The sequence below is a fragment of the Sinocyclocheilus grahami genome, unplaced genomic scaffold (assembly GCF_001515645.1).
Source record: "Sinocyclocheilus grahami isolate Dianchi unplaced genomic scaffold, SAMN03320097.WGS_v1.1 scaffold127.1, whole genome shotgun sequence".
Lineage (NCBI taxonomy): Eukaryota > Metazoa > Chordata > Actinopteri > Cypriniformes > Cyprinidae > Sinocyclocheilus > Sinocyclocheilus grahami.
The window spans coordinates 1,708,085-1,727,065 of NW_015505306.1; the positions used below are offsets into that span (position 1 = coordinate 1,708,085).

General features: G+C 39.1%; 1 protein-coding gene across 2 annotated transcripts in view; it reads right to left on the reverse strand.

The window, feature by feature from the left end:
• The window catches only part of LOC107590404 (protein kinase C beta type-like), a 127,315-nt gene that overhangs the window by 7,466 nt on the left and 100,868 nt on the right, over positions 1-18,981 (reverse strand). Inside the window, exons 16-17 of one of the 2 annotated variants that reach the window (XM_016279134.1) lie at positions 15,780-15,920; positions 2,645-4,858 (exon numbers count right to left, since the gene is read on the reverse strand). In XM_016279134.1, the coding sequence (XP_016134620.1) occupies positions 4,700-4,858; positions 15,780-15,920 (300 nt within the window). In that variant the 3' untranslated portion in view covers positions 2,645-4,699. Of the gene's footprint in view, positions 1-2,644; positions 4,859-15,779; positions 15,921-18,981 lie in introns of those variants that run through there. The other variant, XM_016279135.1, reaches the window with a different exon arrangement.

Genomic DNA, 18,981 nt, shown 5'->3' on the forward strand with positions numbered 1-18,981 from the left:
CTCTCTCTCTCTCTCTCTCTCTCTCTCTATATATATATATATATATATATATATATATGTGAGTTCTAACCTTTCTCACAAATTACTCAGTCTGTTGGATGTCTGCTTTGATAATAAGGCCAAAAATGAAGCCTGTCTTAGGAAAACAAAGCAATTCAGTTAAATTATAATTTCCACCTAAATAATTCAGCTTTCTGGTCAATGGTGGGCCTGAGGGAATTGTGGGAAGTGCAGAGTTGTTTTAGGCAGCAAACGCTCGGTATTAAAGAAACATTCAGCATGTTTTGAAGACAATAAACCAAAAACGACAAGGCAGTGTGATCTCTTTTTTTCAAGGCAATGAACACAGCACCTTAAAATGACAAAGAACAGGGACAAGTCGCTTTCAGGTGAGCAAGACAGAGAGGGATGAGAGTGCTGCCAAAGCACAGTGAAAATAATTTACAAACGACCAGGATCACAGATGCAGAGCAGACACATGACTCCAAATATTTGTATGCAGATCACATTAAACAAGAGAAAACTGGGGGAGAGAGACGGTCCAGAAGAGCGTTTGAGATCTCCTGGCACCCCACACATGGATTAAAAACAACTCCAGACAGGAAGAATACAGTAGACAGGAGGAAGATATATATAATACAACAACAGAAGCACATTTCCTACCTTATGTCCATCTGCTGGTTCAAGCACACCACAGCACAGCAAAGCACACAAGCCACAACTCCAGAGTGATGGCCACTAGATTACCTGGGCTCTCAAGAGCCAAACAGTTCAGAGAAAAATGGCACTGGGCATTGGCATGGAAACCTCAGGACTGTAGGTCAATGCAGAATGACTAGTTTTAATTCTAGTAATTAGAGTTAATGAGTCTATAAATCTGCCCATTGTTGCACGGATCCATGTAAAAGTGTGATACACTTTAAGATACAGTGGGGTCCAAAAGTCTGACAACCCTCAAGCCAATATTTTCACTTATGTCATAGTCTTCAAAACGCTAAAATATGACATTACAATTAGCATCACTCATAAATCCACATTTAGATACCTAAATTGGCAATTGACCTTCGGAGGTATGTTGGCACAGGTGTAGTGCTGGGTACCAGGAACTGAAAAAATGTGTAAACTGTTAACATCAGAATGGATATAACAGATCAAAGAGCGTAAAAAGAACATCCAACAAAATATTTGTCATCCTGAAGCGTCACTAAATGATAAATGACACTAATTAGAGATGAATGATGGTCCAAAATGGTCTCAGTTGACAGGAATATCCATGCTAGCTTGCCATGCTGATGCAGGCCAGTGCCATTCTGTGTTGATTAGATACAGGTCTGTTTGACTAGATGAGACTAGCACGGGCGCACTGAGCAGCTCAGTTCCCATAAACAGGCTATGATACACGTGGACGTATAAGATAGTGGTGGATGACAGCGGAACAAGGGACTTCAGCACATTGAGAATACCAGGATGAGACGTTTGTACAACAGCAGAGCCTATCTGAATTTATCGCCCGTGGTTTCATACAGATATATAGCAGAGATAGGGTTCGAGATGCATGCTGTACCAAAATCCCAGAAGGGAACGATAATAATAATAATTTAAAAAAAGAAGCTCTCGGGAAGGAGAGAAAAGACGAGAGACACCCCGCTTTAAATCCAAGGTGTTCATTTTGCCAGGCTTTAATTCCAGTCGTGATTCTGTCATTTTGTGCAATACTAAGGTAGAGCTTTCTATAAAGGAGCGGATTAGCGGCGAGCTGATGTCAGCGCAAGAAGAGAACAGCAGTATCAAATGCTGACCTGTTTTCAGCTGATAAGCCGCACACACTTTGTGCTAACCAACTCATTTAATTTGAGGCTGCGACATTCAGAATTAATTAATACTCTTGTGCGGAGTGCCAGATTCAACTGTGTACCGCATATATGTAAAAACAAGTTTGAAAGATCTCTGAGACCCCCATGCTGATTTTGACGGCGCTACTTAGAAAAGCAGGCCAATGTTCGCAGCATGTTTAATACGGCATATAAAGTGTCTCTCTAATTTTCACCCACCCCATGTATGTTCTTCCTATATGTCATTGGCTGAATTGTGGTGGAACAGGATGAAATGTTCTCATGTTAAGTGGCAGACATGAAATATGCAGAGCTTAACGTGCTGCACATCGTCAGCGATGCTCTGAGCAAATTGACAAGACTTCCTCTGCCATGCGGTTCAGAAACACATACAAATAATGCTTCATGTGATCTAATTAAATGTCACATCAGGTTGTTAGAATAGAAAAACCGTCTTTTGTGTTTCCAGAGTTCATATTTACAGGTATGCTTGAATTTCATGGTTATATACACTCAAAATTGCAATGAGGGAAACAATGCAAAACCAAACAAATGCTATTGATGTTTCAGTTTTATTTAAATGCATACTTGTTTTTTTTTGTTGTGGAAAATACTTTGGCACAAGAAAAGCATTGAGGATGTATGAAGCAAAGCCCACAGAAAGGTCAAGAGCACACACTAAAACACTAGGCTAGTTCTCTGTAATTCATGCACAAAGCTTCTATGCACATTTTATGGTATAGAAAACACAAAAATCCCCTTTTTCTTTTCTTTTTATCTACAGTACTGACCACACAGAATTCATTACATTTAAGAACATTTGACACATTTTATTTGCTTAGATTATTTTAAGACACTTAAAAAAATATCAAAGCCCTACACTAAACTGCTAGCTATATTTTTGGCGACAGATGCACAACATTTTTTGTTTTTGTTTTAACCAAGTGTCTTATCCCGCAAACAACATTTTTCTACAACATATCTGGAAACCTCATACGAGAAGCCGTTTTAGAGAGGTTATCCCTTCCTATGATGAAGATATGATATGAAGCCCCAGTGGTTTCCAATAAAAGCCACTGGCCACTAGTCAGCACGGATAACCGCTCAGGGAGCTCTGATGTCTGAGAATCTGACCCGTTTCTGTAGATGTGTGGCTCTTGTGGCCTTTCCAGTTCCATTTAGTGATACGGTATCTGTTCCACACAGGGACTTCTCTGCTGTTACCACCGACATAAACAGTGCTCACGTTTCTAGATCTACTGTCGTATCGGAGTTGTCAGCATGCTAAATTAGGACACCGTATTAAAGCACTGACCAGCCCGTGGTATACCCATTAACACAACAACAGATAGCTTCAACGGACCCCTATTGTCACTTATGAGCAATGTTTACATGCTTGAAATGTTTTATTTCCAAAGCTACACCGTCTAATTGTGCTGCAAATTATGGGTTGTCTTTATATCCTGTTCTTCTCTTCGCCTTTGAAGCGCAATATTGTGTTCCACACAAACACTGTGGTATTCTTTCAGGGTTTTCACGTACCAAGTTTCAGCATAATATAATGCAGTGGGTCTCTGTTGACAAGCTTCGAGATGGAATCATTCAAGCGAAGTGAAGCTGTATCAATGCATCCCAACTAGACTAATTTGCTCATACACAAGCTCTTCAATGAAATCCAGGGTATAATTTTAAAATATTACCCATGGGTGACTACTCATCTCTTTGTCATCGTAAACCCCAATGATGTTGAAAAATCTTCTTGGTGATTCCTGATTGTACCCATTAAAAAGATGCATATCTAACACAGAGGTCAGTAATATATGGCCGATGGGTCTTTTAAAGGTTATTGGCTACAACGCTAGCTCGTTTCTGATATTAGCACTTGTTCTCTCGTCCTGTCTCAATCTGTAATTGTCTCAAGCAGGAGGTAGTTGATATTTAATGTGCCTCTCAAATACCTCTCGATAAAATCCGGCTGACCTTTAAGCAGAAGTCAAGTGTTAAACAAGGAAGAGTCAACGGGAACCATCACAGGAGCCATGCTTCCTGCACATGGGTGAGTGTTTGCTGATGGTGTGAGATGATCAGGCAAAAAAAGTAGATCACTACCACAATCAGGCACATCCATTAAGCTCTATTGGCCCATACATACACGTAAACCGGATACAGGCATCCTAAAAAGTCAGATTTACTCATGCTTCCAAAAAAAAAAAAAAAAAAAAACTTTGGTCAATTTCTGTTATGTACTTGTCTGTACAATGCAAGTCAGAGATTATAACAATTAAGACTAAGGTTCACTACAGAGCTAACTAACGACATGTGTAGCATAAAAGTTCGGGCAAAACAAAATCGTCATGCAAAAACCTTTCGAGTTTGCATTCTTTTTGAAACAGGCAAAATGGTTTGACTATAAAATTAGAAGAATATCACGGTCACAGGCTGGATAAGGAGAGCGAGGCTAGCCATTATGCATGTTGTATTCGATTCATGCACCTTTAGTGCAAATGGCTGAATCTGAACACCGAAGGTGCCAGAAATGCATATCTGAGGACAGGTAAAAAAGAAAGCTATGCAATACACACCACATTCAGGAAAGCTGTAGAGTACAAATAGTATAAAGACAGCCTTTAGATTCGAACGTTCCTCCAGCATGGATACACTCAATGGGATGTCGTGAAAGCCGCAGCGACCTTCAGGCTAATCTACGAATATCAAAGTTTCGCATGCATATGTATATAGATGGTTTAGTTTCAGTGCATGGCTGTTTATATACATACACACGCCCGTTTTAAGGAGTGTATGATACATAAACATAAGGAGGTGTGATGAAGAGGGAGTTTGATGGAGGGTTGGGTTAGTTTTAGCCCTTAACTCTGGGCTTCCATGGCAGGGTATTCGGGGTTTATGAAGGAAAAGCCCTCAAACTCGTCTTGGTCGAGGTTCATGATGACCTCCTGGTCTGGAGGGGTGAGAACCGGTGGATGGCGTGTGAAAAAGCGGTCAAAGTTCTCTGCATCCCGGCCACACTGCAGGAGGGAGAGAAGAACAAGAGAGGCATGTAATGGATGGGGGATGATGAACATGGTCATAAAGACAAAAGCAGAACGTAAAAAAGAGAACAAATAAAAGTATGGGAATGGATGTGAATGTAAGGGTTGTGACAGGTGCTGTAGATTACTGAACAGCAGTTTTGAATACATGGATGCATATCCTGTTGAATAGACCAGCATACTGTAGGTCCCTACCAGGCTGCTGAAACAGCTTTAGGTGATTATTTACACTCTTATAAATAAAGGTTCTAAAAGGGAATTTTCATAGGAATTCCATAGAAGTACCATTTTGAGTTCCCCAAATAACCTTTCAGTGGACAGATCTTAAAAGAACCATTTTTTTTCTTAGTGTAAAGAACTAACTTTTTCAACTAAAATGAACCTTTTGTACAATGAAAAGGTTACATGGATGTTTAAGGTAATTCATGGAATCATAAATGCCAAAAAAGAACCTTTATTTATAAGGGTTACACTTTACTTGAAGGGGTTTGCATAAGACTGACATGACACCTTCATAATCATGACATGACACACACATGCCATGAATATGAAGGTTTTTTTATGCATGTTTATGACAACTGTCATTAAGTGTCATTCGCTCAGTTATGTAATTTTTTTATGCAAAGATGACATTGTTTGAGATGTCTTTGTTATGGGCTATGGTTAGGGGTAAGGGTAGGGTTAGGTCAAATAATGTCATATTTGCATTAAAAATGACATAACTGAGCGAATGACACTTAATGACAGTTGTCATAAACTTGCATACAACCTCCTTCATATTCATGACATGTGTCATGTCATGATTATGAAGGTGTCATGTCAGTCTTATGCACACCCCTTCAAGTAAAGTGTTACCTTTATAAGAGTATACCCAAAAAATTAGAAGTCTGTCATGATTTACTCCCATTCATGTCATTCCAAAGCTATATTTAAAAAAAAAAAAAACCTTCCTCCAAAACAATAACAACGAAAGCACCATAAAAGAATCATACAGGTGGTCCATACAACTTCAGTGTCTTTGAAGTCAAGTCTTTGAAGCCATATGATCACTAGAGAACCAGACCAAAATTGAACTCATTATTCACTGAAAATCTTGACTTCATTGAAAATACTTGAGAAGTAATGATGTCTGATTCATATACAAATAATAATTTCAGTCAGATATTTTATTTCTTTTTGAAGAAAACAGAGGACAGTAGAAAACTGACAGGCTCACTGACTCAAAGATCTGTTTGCAGTGGTTAACAGCTCACTGGAGTGGAAGATTATCAGTGATGACTTCAGTCTGTTCATCAAGCCATCATACTGCATCCGAAGCCATATGTAATATAGTGCATGTGTCTTATATTATTTATGGTGCTTTTGCTTTTTTAATTTTTTTCCAAAGCTTCAAGATTCAGTCACCTTTCATTGCAATTGCATTGAAAATAACAAACAGAACATTATTCAAACTTCTTATGCATTCCACAAAAAAGTAAGTCAAAGTTTGGAACAACATGAGGAAATGATAACAGAATTAAAACTTTTAGGTAAACTGATCTGGTCTGGATCAAATGAAGCACAATGACCAGCATTTTTTCACTGGTTCACCAGTTGCACCAATATGGGAATTCACATAATATACCTAAAGCTGGTCTTTCCATCATTGCATTGGGTGTAACTTGGAAAATACAAACGAATTCATGGAGGCGCGTGTGAGACCTTTACACTCATACTGATACAGAAATATGTTCCAGATGTCAATGGCATGTTAGGGTGTCATTCATGATGCTTTTGAAAACAACAACAACAACAACAACAGCATTAATGCCACCACAAACACATACGCTTCATTTCAAATGTCAGCTTTTGAAATTCCAATGTTCTGTTGCACTTCCAGTGACATTTCAATAGCTCACGCATCATAATAGTAAGAAACAGGTAAGTCTACGCAAGTGAATCTGTAAATGAGAGTGAAATCCTTTGCACCGTTCACACATGCGAACACCTTTACATGGAGAGCATTGATCAGTGGCAGTCCAGTACGATATCAAAACTCACCTTTTACAGCTCGTCATGCAATATTCATGAACAGGACTCAAGCAAAGTCAAACTATCAGAATATTCCAAACCTAGGCCAGTTCTCTACCTCTGGTCCATGATGAGATAACTCTGCATCCTCTCCTTTGGCAAACAATACTGTCGGAGCAGCCACAATGAAAGAGGAAAAATCTGGCAAGTGGTGAAAATTAGAGCTGAGACAGCTCACGATATGATGCATATCACAATCCATGTGTTACTGTTCAACATATGCATTATTTTATAACAACATATTGTGACTGCATATTTTGTGATATACTGTAATACTATGCGGTCATTAGTGGAGAATCAACACCACAGTATTGTAGATCAGATATTATGTGCATGGATCAAACATATTATATACAGACCCACTGCACGGGACAAAATCACAGGCTTTCGACTTCACAGGAGTTCATCATTTCCACCAATCAGAGTGAAGACCTTGCTAAAGTCTATAAAGGGTTCCGCTTCTAATGAGCACAATGGGTGGGCAATCAACTTTGGGTCCATTCGCTACAGATCCTTCAAAATGAAAGAAATGTACTTGCACTTTTTAAACATTTGTCGCAGATGTTTTTAATGTTGCATTATATTTAGTGCATTTAAATGTTTAACACACACACACATTTTTTTTTTAATTAAAGTGGAGCCTATGCAACAGACAGTTGTACAGTTGATTTATTCCACAGGTGGTGCTTAAACTAACGTGAATAAATCATAATCTAGATCTAATTCAAATTAATTATATTTTAAAGTGTAACTTGGTGTGATGATCAAGCTGAATTTTCAGCAGTCATCACTCCAGTCTTCAGTGTCACATGATCCTTCAGAAATCATTCTAATATGCTGAGATTTGGAGCTCAAGAAACATTTCTTATTATTTTGTAGAAACCATGATACCTTTTTTTCTTTCAGGATTTTATACATATTTATATACATTACACACATTTACATACATATTTTAAAATAAGGTTGCATAAAACATGTTAAATGATCACTTATCTCATCCTTAAATACAGCCTGTACATGAATTCTAGGTAAACAGAAGCATTAGTAAGTCCAAAACCCTTCAGAATAAACACTCCTTACGCCACTGGGCAGCCCAACAAAAGCTTCAGCCTTTAAAAGCCCCATTTCATACAGCATGAAATGACCTCATTTTCTTGACTGTACCATTAGCCCAGAATCCTTAGCGTGGACCTGGCAGCAAACACAATAGATTTAGATGTGGCTCTGCATTTTCAGCAAGAGGCATCTGACTACCATGTGAATGATTTACAAACAATACATCTTAATAAAAGACAGAGACGCAATCAAAGTTCAGACTTTCTTGGCAAGTTCACTCACTACCTCTAAATACTGAACAGCCACACACACACACAAACGCACACACGCAGAGAGTGACAGACATGAGAGCACTGAGGCATAACAGCTGTGTGTGGGAACCATTAAATCACTCCACGCAGCATCTGTGTACCTCTGCATTCAGAAGCCCCTCTAATTTAAACTCAATTAATGGTCCCATGCAGCAGCCACCTGACCCCTGTCACCCTGCCTCAGATGCATTAGTATTTTCAAACACGATCAGGGGAGGTTGCGACTTATGAATCTGCCCACTCGCTGCCATACGTGCCCTATGCCACCTAGGCAAGTGAACTCACAAAGAGTCGAACGACCCGTCTCTCGTCAGCCCCTGAAAATTGAGGGAAAAGATTTTTGGTGTATTCTTAAAATCACCTGTCCACAGTCATTAGCATCAGGGGGCCACATCCACTGTGAACAGCCCTTGCTATTAAAGACACACATGTGACAAGCAGCTTGTCTGAAGACTGCTGTTAAACACTGCCCATTTACAACTCTCTCTCTCTCACAAGCGTCCATCGCTCACTGACGCAGACCTTTTCTCTCTGACACACACTCTGCTTTTATCTGTGAGAAAAAGTGTTTTCCCTCAGCTCGCTCATATCTGTGAGTAACTGCGGATGTGGATGAAGGGAGAGGGAATGAAAGGGAGAATAATATTCTTTAAAGCAAAAGCTATGGAGCATCACGCCCACACAGTTGTCATTTCTGACTACGACATGCTCTCCAACCTTCACTCTGGGCAAAGCCTGTTCAAAAGACCATAGCTGGACCGCAGCGTGAGATGACGGAGTCCTGGTGGCTCCACAAGACTTCTTAACTAGCTTAAGCCCTATGATGCTTTTATCAACAGCCATTTACAGAACACATATTACAGTGACAGTCTCTCTAGAGCAACCAGACGTGCTCACACACACACGCACACACACACACACTTTATTTATTTATATATTAATAAATCTTTACCTTTATAAATGTCTTTATTGTCACTTTTTCAATTGATGTTCCTAAATGACACACACGGAACAAACTGAAATATAAACTAAATCTAAATTATAATTAAGGTAATTTTAGAATTATGAATTATATTTTCAGTGACAGAAAGATTATTGTTTTAAAAGTAATATCCATCTAATTGTATCTAAAACAAATGTATTCAAATTTGATTACATTTGTTAAAAGCTTTGAAATTTATTAAAAGCTAGCAATACAAATTGGGTTAGGAATACTCTTCCAAAAATAACCATATCAATCACTGAAGATGATAAATAACCACTGATTTCTAACCTCACATCCTGACATAATGACCTGGTCCTTGTCATTTTTTGCATTTGCAAACTGCATTTGTTCTCATTCACTGTACAGAACTATCTACTCACTCCGTGAAACCGCTTCACTGAGAGCTTTACCATTTTTACTGGTGATCATCAAAATCAACACTCACCAGTATTTACTAGCATGGAAGCCTTCTGGTATCGCCTGGATTTTCATCATGAATCTGTCTCTCCTCACCTGGCTTTGATCCCTTTTCACCTCCACCCATCACTCCTTTGTTCCAGCATGAGCGGAGCATGACGGACAGTGTGTGTAAATGAAAGGGTGAGGTTAAGGTGACTGTGTCCAATCTGCACCGACATAGAGAATGTGCCGGGTGACATACAGGAAGTGAGAGTGAGCGGCGCTGGCAGCAAAGAGACTGTCAGCGTTCAGAGAGCTGCCCTCCCATGGCTAGCACACGCAGGCCACTGCTGGCAGTCTTGTACTGCACAGGCAACAACAGTCCATCTGCTGCAGATACAGCCAGAGGCGTTCCACCTAGAGCTGGCTGGCATCCCAAGCAACAAATCAACAGTCACTTCTCACCTGCCACCAGATAATTCAGCAGCACCAGCAGAGAAATGAAGAGCTCTGTATGGCAGCCCTCCCCTCGTTCTTCTCACTTTGACTGTTTCGAGGCCCGCGTCCCTCTTTGCATCCCCTGGGTCCGATTGCCTAATCCACCTCATCGCAGTGATCCCTTGCCAGACAGTGCTGTCACGCTTAATTTCAGAGCCACAGGCTGTGTGATGTGTAGAGGGATATGCCATCCAAATCCTATGTCAGACTACTGTGTTTCCCAGCAGAGTGAGATCTGGGGAGGAGGTGCTCAGCAGGAACGGGGCAGATTCTAGGGAACTGTCCTCAATAACCAGCTTGCCTTCAGCTCTTTAATTACAGGTTCAAACGCACATAATAGCTTTGAAGACAATACCTAGTGAGCTTCCTCACTAACTACATAGGCAGCTGCCTTCGAAGGCAGTGTTATAACCGTTAAAATTGAGCGATTTTGAACTCCATGTACACAGGAATGCGCTCAAGAACCGCATTCAACTCACACTTGATACAATAAATATGGATGACATGAGGAACAATGCAACACTTTAATAAGCATAAATACATATAACACATATACTGTATTTTCTGTGTAAAATAGTTTTTAATTATAAGCTTATTTGGATGCATCTATTTTATATTACGTCTGCCATCATTCACTGATTTAAAGGGATAATGATACATTTTGGCAAAGTTTTTTTTTTTTTTGACGAGATTTTCCACCTGATTTCAACCCAAAATAAATATATTTCACACTGTATATTAGTTTGTTTGGATGCCTAAATTCATATAACAACAGACAATTTTCATTTTTAATGTGTTATTTTTGATTTTTTTATACAGACAAAATAGTCCAAAATAAATTAATATTGGCAATTAAAAAAATTTTTTTTTGAATACTGTTATGGTGAGAAAACACTGCAAGTGATTCTGTTGATAAAGTATTTGAATGAATCAAACTGAATCACAAACAATTTTTTACATTTCTGCAAACCAGTTTGGCCAGTTAGATCAAGGATTTATCAGTAATATTTTTAGTGGGGCACAGCAATATTTTACTGGGGCTCATAAAAAGGTCTAGCAGCGCCTGCCATAGCATGAAAACAATGACACGTATTGGGCAGAATTTTCAGTGCATCCGTAACTTTACGTTTCAAATTAATTATATACATAGAAGGCAAGCGAGAACATATTACACCAATACTGGCCTCCCTTCACCGGCTTCCTGTTCATTTTAGAATCGATTTCAAGTTTAAGTTTAGTTTTACTATTTAAATTGCTAAATGGATTGGCACCAAGATATCTTTCTGATTTAATACAGTTATGTACTCCATCAAGAGCACTTAGGTATGCCGAGCATTTACTTTTGGTTGTACCTCGAATAAGGTTGAAGAGTAGGGGGGACCGTGCCTTAGCAGTGGCAGCCTTAAAACTCTGGAATAATTTGCTTCTCCATGTTAGGCAGGCCCAAACACTTTTTGCTTTTAAATCTAGTCTCAAAACTTTGAATTCTTTTCTTTGGTTTGAATTTGAATGAAGTTTGAATTCTAGTATTTGGCATTTAACATGGTATGAGAGCAGGTTTTATGATTGTTTTGGTCTTATGTTTGTTTTTATGCGTTCATTTTTTAAAATTGATTATGCTTGTGTAGCACTTTGGTAAACACTTGTTGTTTTTTAATCACGCTTGTTGCAGAGCATTCTGGGATTGCCTTTGATTTTGGACCGTGCCTAAGACACCTTAAAATGCTGCCCATAAATGCCTCTTACTAAGTTTTGGAACAGAACTAATGTCTGCATGAATTTTTGGTCTCCAAATGAGACAAAGTGAGTCTTATTCAGATCATAATAGCTTGAGTTTGTAAATCACAGTTATTTGAATGTCCATCAAGCATGTGGCCGTCGTCACGAAGAGGGTCTAAAATCATCCGTCTTTCTGCTCAGCTTATGACACCAACACACAAACATCCATCTGCTGCTACACAGGCATCCAACACCGCATGAACACTCCTAATCACATACACCTGAACAGTGAGCTAATGTACCTCACTGCTGTTTCACAGTATAAGCAAGCCTGAAAACTGGGAACAGACTTATAGAATTTCAGCATTGACTCACTTGCTCACCAATGGATCCTATGCAGTGAATGGGTGCCGTCAGAATGAGAGTTCATATAACTGTGAAAAACATCACATTAATCTACAAGTAAGTCTAGTCCATCAATTAATGTCTTGTGAAGTGAAAATCTGTGTTTGTAAAAATCTAATCCATCATTAAGGTTTTTTAATTATAAAGTGTCGCGACCAGTCCATAATCCCTGACAAACTCATCTACATCTTGGATGGACTGAGAGAAAATAATTAAAATTTTTTGGGTGAACTATTCCTTTTAATTTTCATAGAAAATATAGTAAAATAAAAATTGATCTGAATTACAATATACCGTACAGTAGCACTGTGTTACAACTAGTTATGAGACAAGCAAGAACCAATGATGTTTCATGTCAAAAACATTGGCTCAACCAATGGAAATCTGTTTGAAAAACCGAAACATTGGAAACCTGTTTGAAAACATAATTTTTACTATTCCGTTTAGTGACACTAGTGGCACAGAAATTACACTCTTTACCTCTGCCACTAAAATTAACACATTCAATTCAAGTGCTAAAGTAAAACTTCAGATTTTATGGTGAAGATAAAGTTAATGGCAGCAATGAACTCGGTTTTCTAAAATCAACAGGACAATCTGTTCTCAAAGAGTGCACCCAGACCTCAACGCCAGGGAGGCGCTGCAGGAAGGAGAACGTTTGAAGGAGAGTCCAAGTGGGAGGTCAGGAGGGTTGATGTGGAGGGAAGCACTATGCAGCACAGTACTGCCTGGGCAATGCCTGCTCCATCTGACAGCTCTCTCTCTCTCACACACACACAGACGCAAGAGAAGCTGTACTCATTAAGGATCTGACTGAGGCTGACAAATGTGTCTCAGCTCGGCCAGAGCCCTGGCGCACACACCGCTAACACAGCTAAGATGCTACTGTGCCTCTTGCTGTGGCGTGTAGGGACACACCAAGCCCACTTCAAAAAGCCGACGGTGTTGTCACCTTGCGTCGGCAGCGACTGGACCAAAAAGCTGCACTTGAACACACCGCACAGACTACAGCCGTCTGCAAACTAATACGTGCGTTCTGCGCCTACGTGAGAGGAATTCGCTGCCTATATCAGCAGCTATCAATAGTATATATTCGTCATTCAAAAGGAGAAACCGAAACAAGGATATACAATATATACGCAGATATACTAAACATAGACAAAGCAGCACTTGCTTACCATTTTGAATATCAGTTATGTTGATAACTTTCTTCATTTTAAGTGGCTCATGTGAAAATATTTGCATATTGGAATGCTTGGGTAAGAACACGTAACATTAGAACAGGCTTCTGTCTGTGCCGCCTTCATTTACTTGCTCGTTTTCATCACTTTCGCTTTAATTCTTGGGCACTGACTTGCTTGCTAAATTGATCATCCGATCAGAGTTCTCTCTCGCCGACAGCCCCAATGCCGATTCAACATGTTGAATCAGGCAAACTGCCGCCGACGTGTGGAACAAACCAAAAAAAAAACTAGCCCGACAGACATTCGCTGGCCGGTGCTTGGTGGTGTGTCCTGGCCTTTAAAGGTCCCATGACATGCTGCTTTTTAGATGCTTTTATATAGGCCTAAGTGGTCCCTAGTACTGTATCTGAAGTCTCTTTCTCGAAATTCAGCCTTGGTGCAGAATTTCAGCCACTACAAGCCAGTCCTACAATGAGCTTTCCTTAGGATGTGCCATTTCTGTGTCTGTAGCTTTAATGCTAATGAGGAGGAGAGAGGCGGGGCAACTGCCATGCTTCGCTAGTTTGCAAGCCATGATGTCTCAAGGAAAAAAAAATATTGCGCTCGCCTCGCACAGTAGTGGCTCATTTTCTCATGGGCGGGCCAAATTGGTGGGCAAAGCAGAGAAAGGGGAGGTAACCTTTCCCCGTATGACGACATAAAGGGAAGATTCCAGATTGGGCCATCTGAGCTTTCATTTTCTCAAAGGCGAAGCAGGATACCCAGGGCTCGGTTTACACCTATCGCCATTTCTAGCCACTGGGGGACCATAGGCAGGCTAGGGGAACTCATATTAATGTTAAAAAACCTCATAAAGTGAAATTTTCATGCCATGGGACCTTTAAGAAGGACATACAGACTCCTCATTACACCCTACTGCTCTCCACAGCCCTGAAAGTTTGGCTTGTCATCTGTGCTACAGTACAGCAGAATTTGACTACTTTGACACCGTCTTTGAAAATTATGTGTCCAGTCGGCCAGTTTGAGCTTGAGCTGTTACAGGTCACTTAATGTAATTTACACAAGTAAGACATTATCCTGGATCAACATCCTTTGCTGGTCCTGAGACAACATTCCTATTAACCAATCACAGCCCTCTTATATTAGGGTTAGGTTTCTAGAGTGCAGGGTTGGGTGAAATTCAGAATTTAAGAAAAAATAATTTGATAAGATTTAGAATTAAATTAAACCCCACAGGATGCTGAAATAGAATTTGAATTTGAATGACATGAAGGATTTTCTGTTGCAATTCAATGAAACACAAGTGTGTTAAATTTCACTTATTCCAATACAATAAATAAAATACACCAAATATGACAAAACATAAATGATTACATAATTAATGAGTAACTATGCTAATTTACTCCCTGAAATTAATTTGACTTTTTCTATTGTCTACCAACTTTAAGTAGATAACTAAACAGATCCTAATTTTGCCATAAAAAAAGCAAATAAACAAAAGTCCACCACACTGTTTACGATTCATATATGATTTTTACTTTATAAAAATAATCTCAAATGATCAATCTTTTGATTATATAACATATTGATGTAATATTGTATAAACTGTAGTGTTCTAGAATAGATGCTCTTTCACCATAAAAATAAAATGAATCAAATTAAAGATTATTTATTAAATATAAATACAAATGTCTACAGGTGACATTTCAAACACTGATTATTCTATCATTTAATATTTCTAGAAATATCCTGTATGTTGTATGAACATGATTATGAGTAATTCATACTGAAAAATGTGTACTGAACAAAATACACTAATAGCAGTTGTATTATTTGTAATTTAATTCCCTTTCGATTCTACTTCCTGAAATTCAAATTTTAATTCAGTTCAAATAGATTAACTGATGATTTTGAATCAAGTTAGGCTGAGGTTGGATTAGAAATAGTGGTTAGGGTTAGTGCTAAGGTAAATGGAGAATTTATATAGGATTAAGAATAACAGTAGGGTTATGTTTGTTGATAGGAATGTTTTTCCAGAAACAACAAAGTAAGTTGATGCAATGTTGTCTTATTTTGATAGATCATGTCATGCATTATGTGTTAAGTATCGGGCTGAAAAAAAAGAAAGGTAATTAAACTCAAATTTAGACAAGTCAGAAATAACCACCAGGGTTTACAGCAACACGCAAGGAGTGAATGCAAGTAAGAGAGAGAGAATATGTGTGTGTGTGTGTGTGTGTGATAGAGGTGAGGTTACTGGCTGGACTTACGGCTTTTGGTTTAAATGGTGGCTGAACTTCCTTGTTCTCCAGCTTCTCCCAATCCATGTAACGGAAAAAGCCGTGTTCCCTGATGTCCCGCTCACCCTCAGGACCGCAGCCCAGACGCTTGCCTGGGTGTTTGGTCATCAGCTGAAACAGAGAGGACAACACAATTATGAGAGGACCACTGGTATATAGTATGGCTGTCAATCGATTACAAAAAATCTAATTAAATGCATAATACACAGAATAAGTTAATCAGAATTAATAGCATATTATCTATATTTTCTGACAAAAGATTTTATTTACATTACAGGATGAGCCAATATTAGTTTCCATGTTGTTACAGAATTTATGTACAAATTCTTCATAAATATATTTAAAATAATATACAAGCGTATACTACATTAATGTGTAACACTAAGAACCCAAATATTTAGTTCAAAATACAGCCAGGGCACCTGCTTGCCATATTCCATTAGTGTTTTGTTCAATAATTTTCTTTTATGGGTCAAAAATACATGTTGCATTAACATCCCTGGAGGGGGTAAAACTAAATCCACAGAAATGAGAATGTCATTACATTTTTTTTTAGGTCAAATAATTTTTACTTTGGCGTTTCAGCACAGCCTCTCTTCATCAACTTCCTCTGCACACCCATTTCTCTCCCTTTTTCCCCTTCACCGACAGCTGTTTTATTCCCCAGCGGAACATGCTATGTTGAATATAACATAATCGTTTGGCTATTTTATTCCAGTGAGTGACTTTAGCGTGTGTAGGAGAGATTAGGCGCGGGGAAAAGCTCAACAAATTGCCACTTTTTCTTCAGCGCCTCAGTGCGCATGAAAAATTAATGGCAGCAGAGAAAGTCTTTCCAGGCTCTTGTAAGGCATAGGTGGAGGTGGTGGAGGGGGGAGATGAAGGTCTCTGCTGACTGGCAGAGCCTTAACCCTCACTGGATCAGGAAGGGACTGGGCTGGGGCTGGTCTGGTCTGGCAATCCCTGACCCTCCATGCCTTCTGGACTCATGGTGCTTGCTAAGAGCCGTGTGCTCCACTGTCCTCTGAAGCTTTGTCATCATTGTCATCATTAATGTATACAGCAGATGCCAGGACACGCTCACTCACTGTGTGGTAGCTGGGCCATGCTGCCACAGAGACACAGCTGGCTAATTCTCTCTCTCCATTCATTCATCCATCCATCCAAATCTATCTGTCCAAAAAATATGTCTAATTATCTATCTGTAAAATACAATATATCTATAAAACACATCTATCTATCTATCTATCTATCTATCTATCTATCTATCTATCTATCTATCTTATCCCTACCCACTCATTCATCCATCACATCTAATTATCTATGTTCTTTCTGTCTGTCTGTTCATCCATCCATCCATCCATGCATCCATCTATCATTTTCAGCTTGTTTCTGTTTCTGTACAGCTGACTGCTCATATTTCACAGCTGTCATGCTCTGAACGACAGAGCCGCAGTGTAATCTGACAGCATGATTCAGGAGAGGCTCTAGAGGCCGAACGGAGCCAAAAACACAAGTGACCTGCAGCATCGGAGTCAGGTCAATTGCTTTATCTCTCCCTCCTGGCCCTCTTCAGCCCACTACACACAAGTGTGGCAGGAGAGCTCTTCAGAAAATTCAGCACTGATGCTCTTAAACTTTAACTAGTTTAGTTAGTGACGGTGGCTTGGTTGGTTACATGAAAGACAGACAGCCATAAACACCTATGAGAATTTATGCCTCATCATTGTCCTGACAAACGAACCTAAGATGGTTCATGACCGCAGGTCCAATCTTAAAATAAACGTTTATTGAACTTCCATGGCTATTCTAGTCTTTCATGGTTACTGGATAAGAATTCATATTGGATAATCATTATAGCATGACTGCAATATGAGCAGTGATTTTGTTGGCATGTGAATCTGCATAGAAGAAAAAAAAAAAAATTATATATATATATATATATATATATATATATATATATATATAAATATAAAAGGTTACTTTTAAAGTAACATAAAAATGACTTTTTACTCTGAAGACTTTTTAGTGTAAACCATTTGGGTGCTCATACTTTTTGCAATGAGCAATCAAACTGCCTTGTTGCTAGGTAGGTAACGCATGATGACATGTATAATATTCTCAGACTGGATGAAATCTGAAGTGAAAAAAAACTGCAGTCTGTGTCCATAATATACACCAAGCTTTTAAAAAGAATTCTAGCCAATAAAATACTATAAATCTGCACAATTTGCAAACTACTATCCCAAAATGTACGATTTTACTTATTTTCAATATGTTTCCACATCTGGAAGTCATTTTTTAAAATTCCTTTATTGGACGCAAGGTACATTCTCATCACTTGAGAATGTGAATGATGTAATGGCACGTTCCAGCAGCATCTTCTACTTAATGAGGCAAACTCAATAAACAGCACAAATAAAAAGACAGAAGATCTGTCTCCTCTTTTAAATTAGCTACATTCCAACAGTATCAAGAACAGGCATTAACTGAGCATGCACCATGTTCTACACTCAGATGGCTTGACAGATGGCTCGAGATAGCATTGCACTGTTAGTGTATGGTTACAAGCGCTTACACAAATACAGCATATGCAAAGAGAAAGAGGAAAGGAGACGGAGAAAGAAAGTGAGCGAGAGTCTGTGTGCGAGCTCTAGATTGGCCTTAGTCATGGGGTATCAGTCTGTATCAGGCTTGCGTCCCAAGCCTCTCTCAGTGGTGTGCTGGGCTGTGTTCCATATCAAACCACAGCATCCCACTTTAATCCTCCCATATCAGAGCAGTACACTCCATCAACACTGATAATACTCTTCAATTAGCACTCAGAGCACCGCAGTAGCACATATCTGCTGTTAGTGCTACTGCACAAGCGCTTCCTGCAGTATGCCATCCTCTGCCTCTGTCAGCTTCATTAAACGAGTCCTTAAACGCATCCGGCAGGCTTTCATTATCTTTTTAATTTTTTTTGTACAGAATTAATGCAATATAATTCAGCTACTTTATCATCCTCAGATGCTGTGTTTCAAAACGCAGTGAGCTGTCTATCTGTACTTGCCAAAATGTGCAGTGATGGTACCATACCATAATTATGGTCTGAAACAGTGCTTTACATTTATGCACTAACAGACACTTTTACCTTTGCATTGCATTCAAACAAATTTTATCAGTGAAT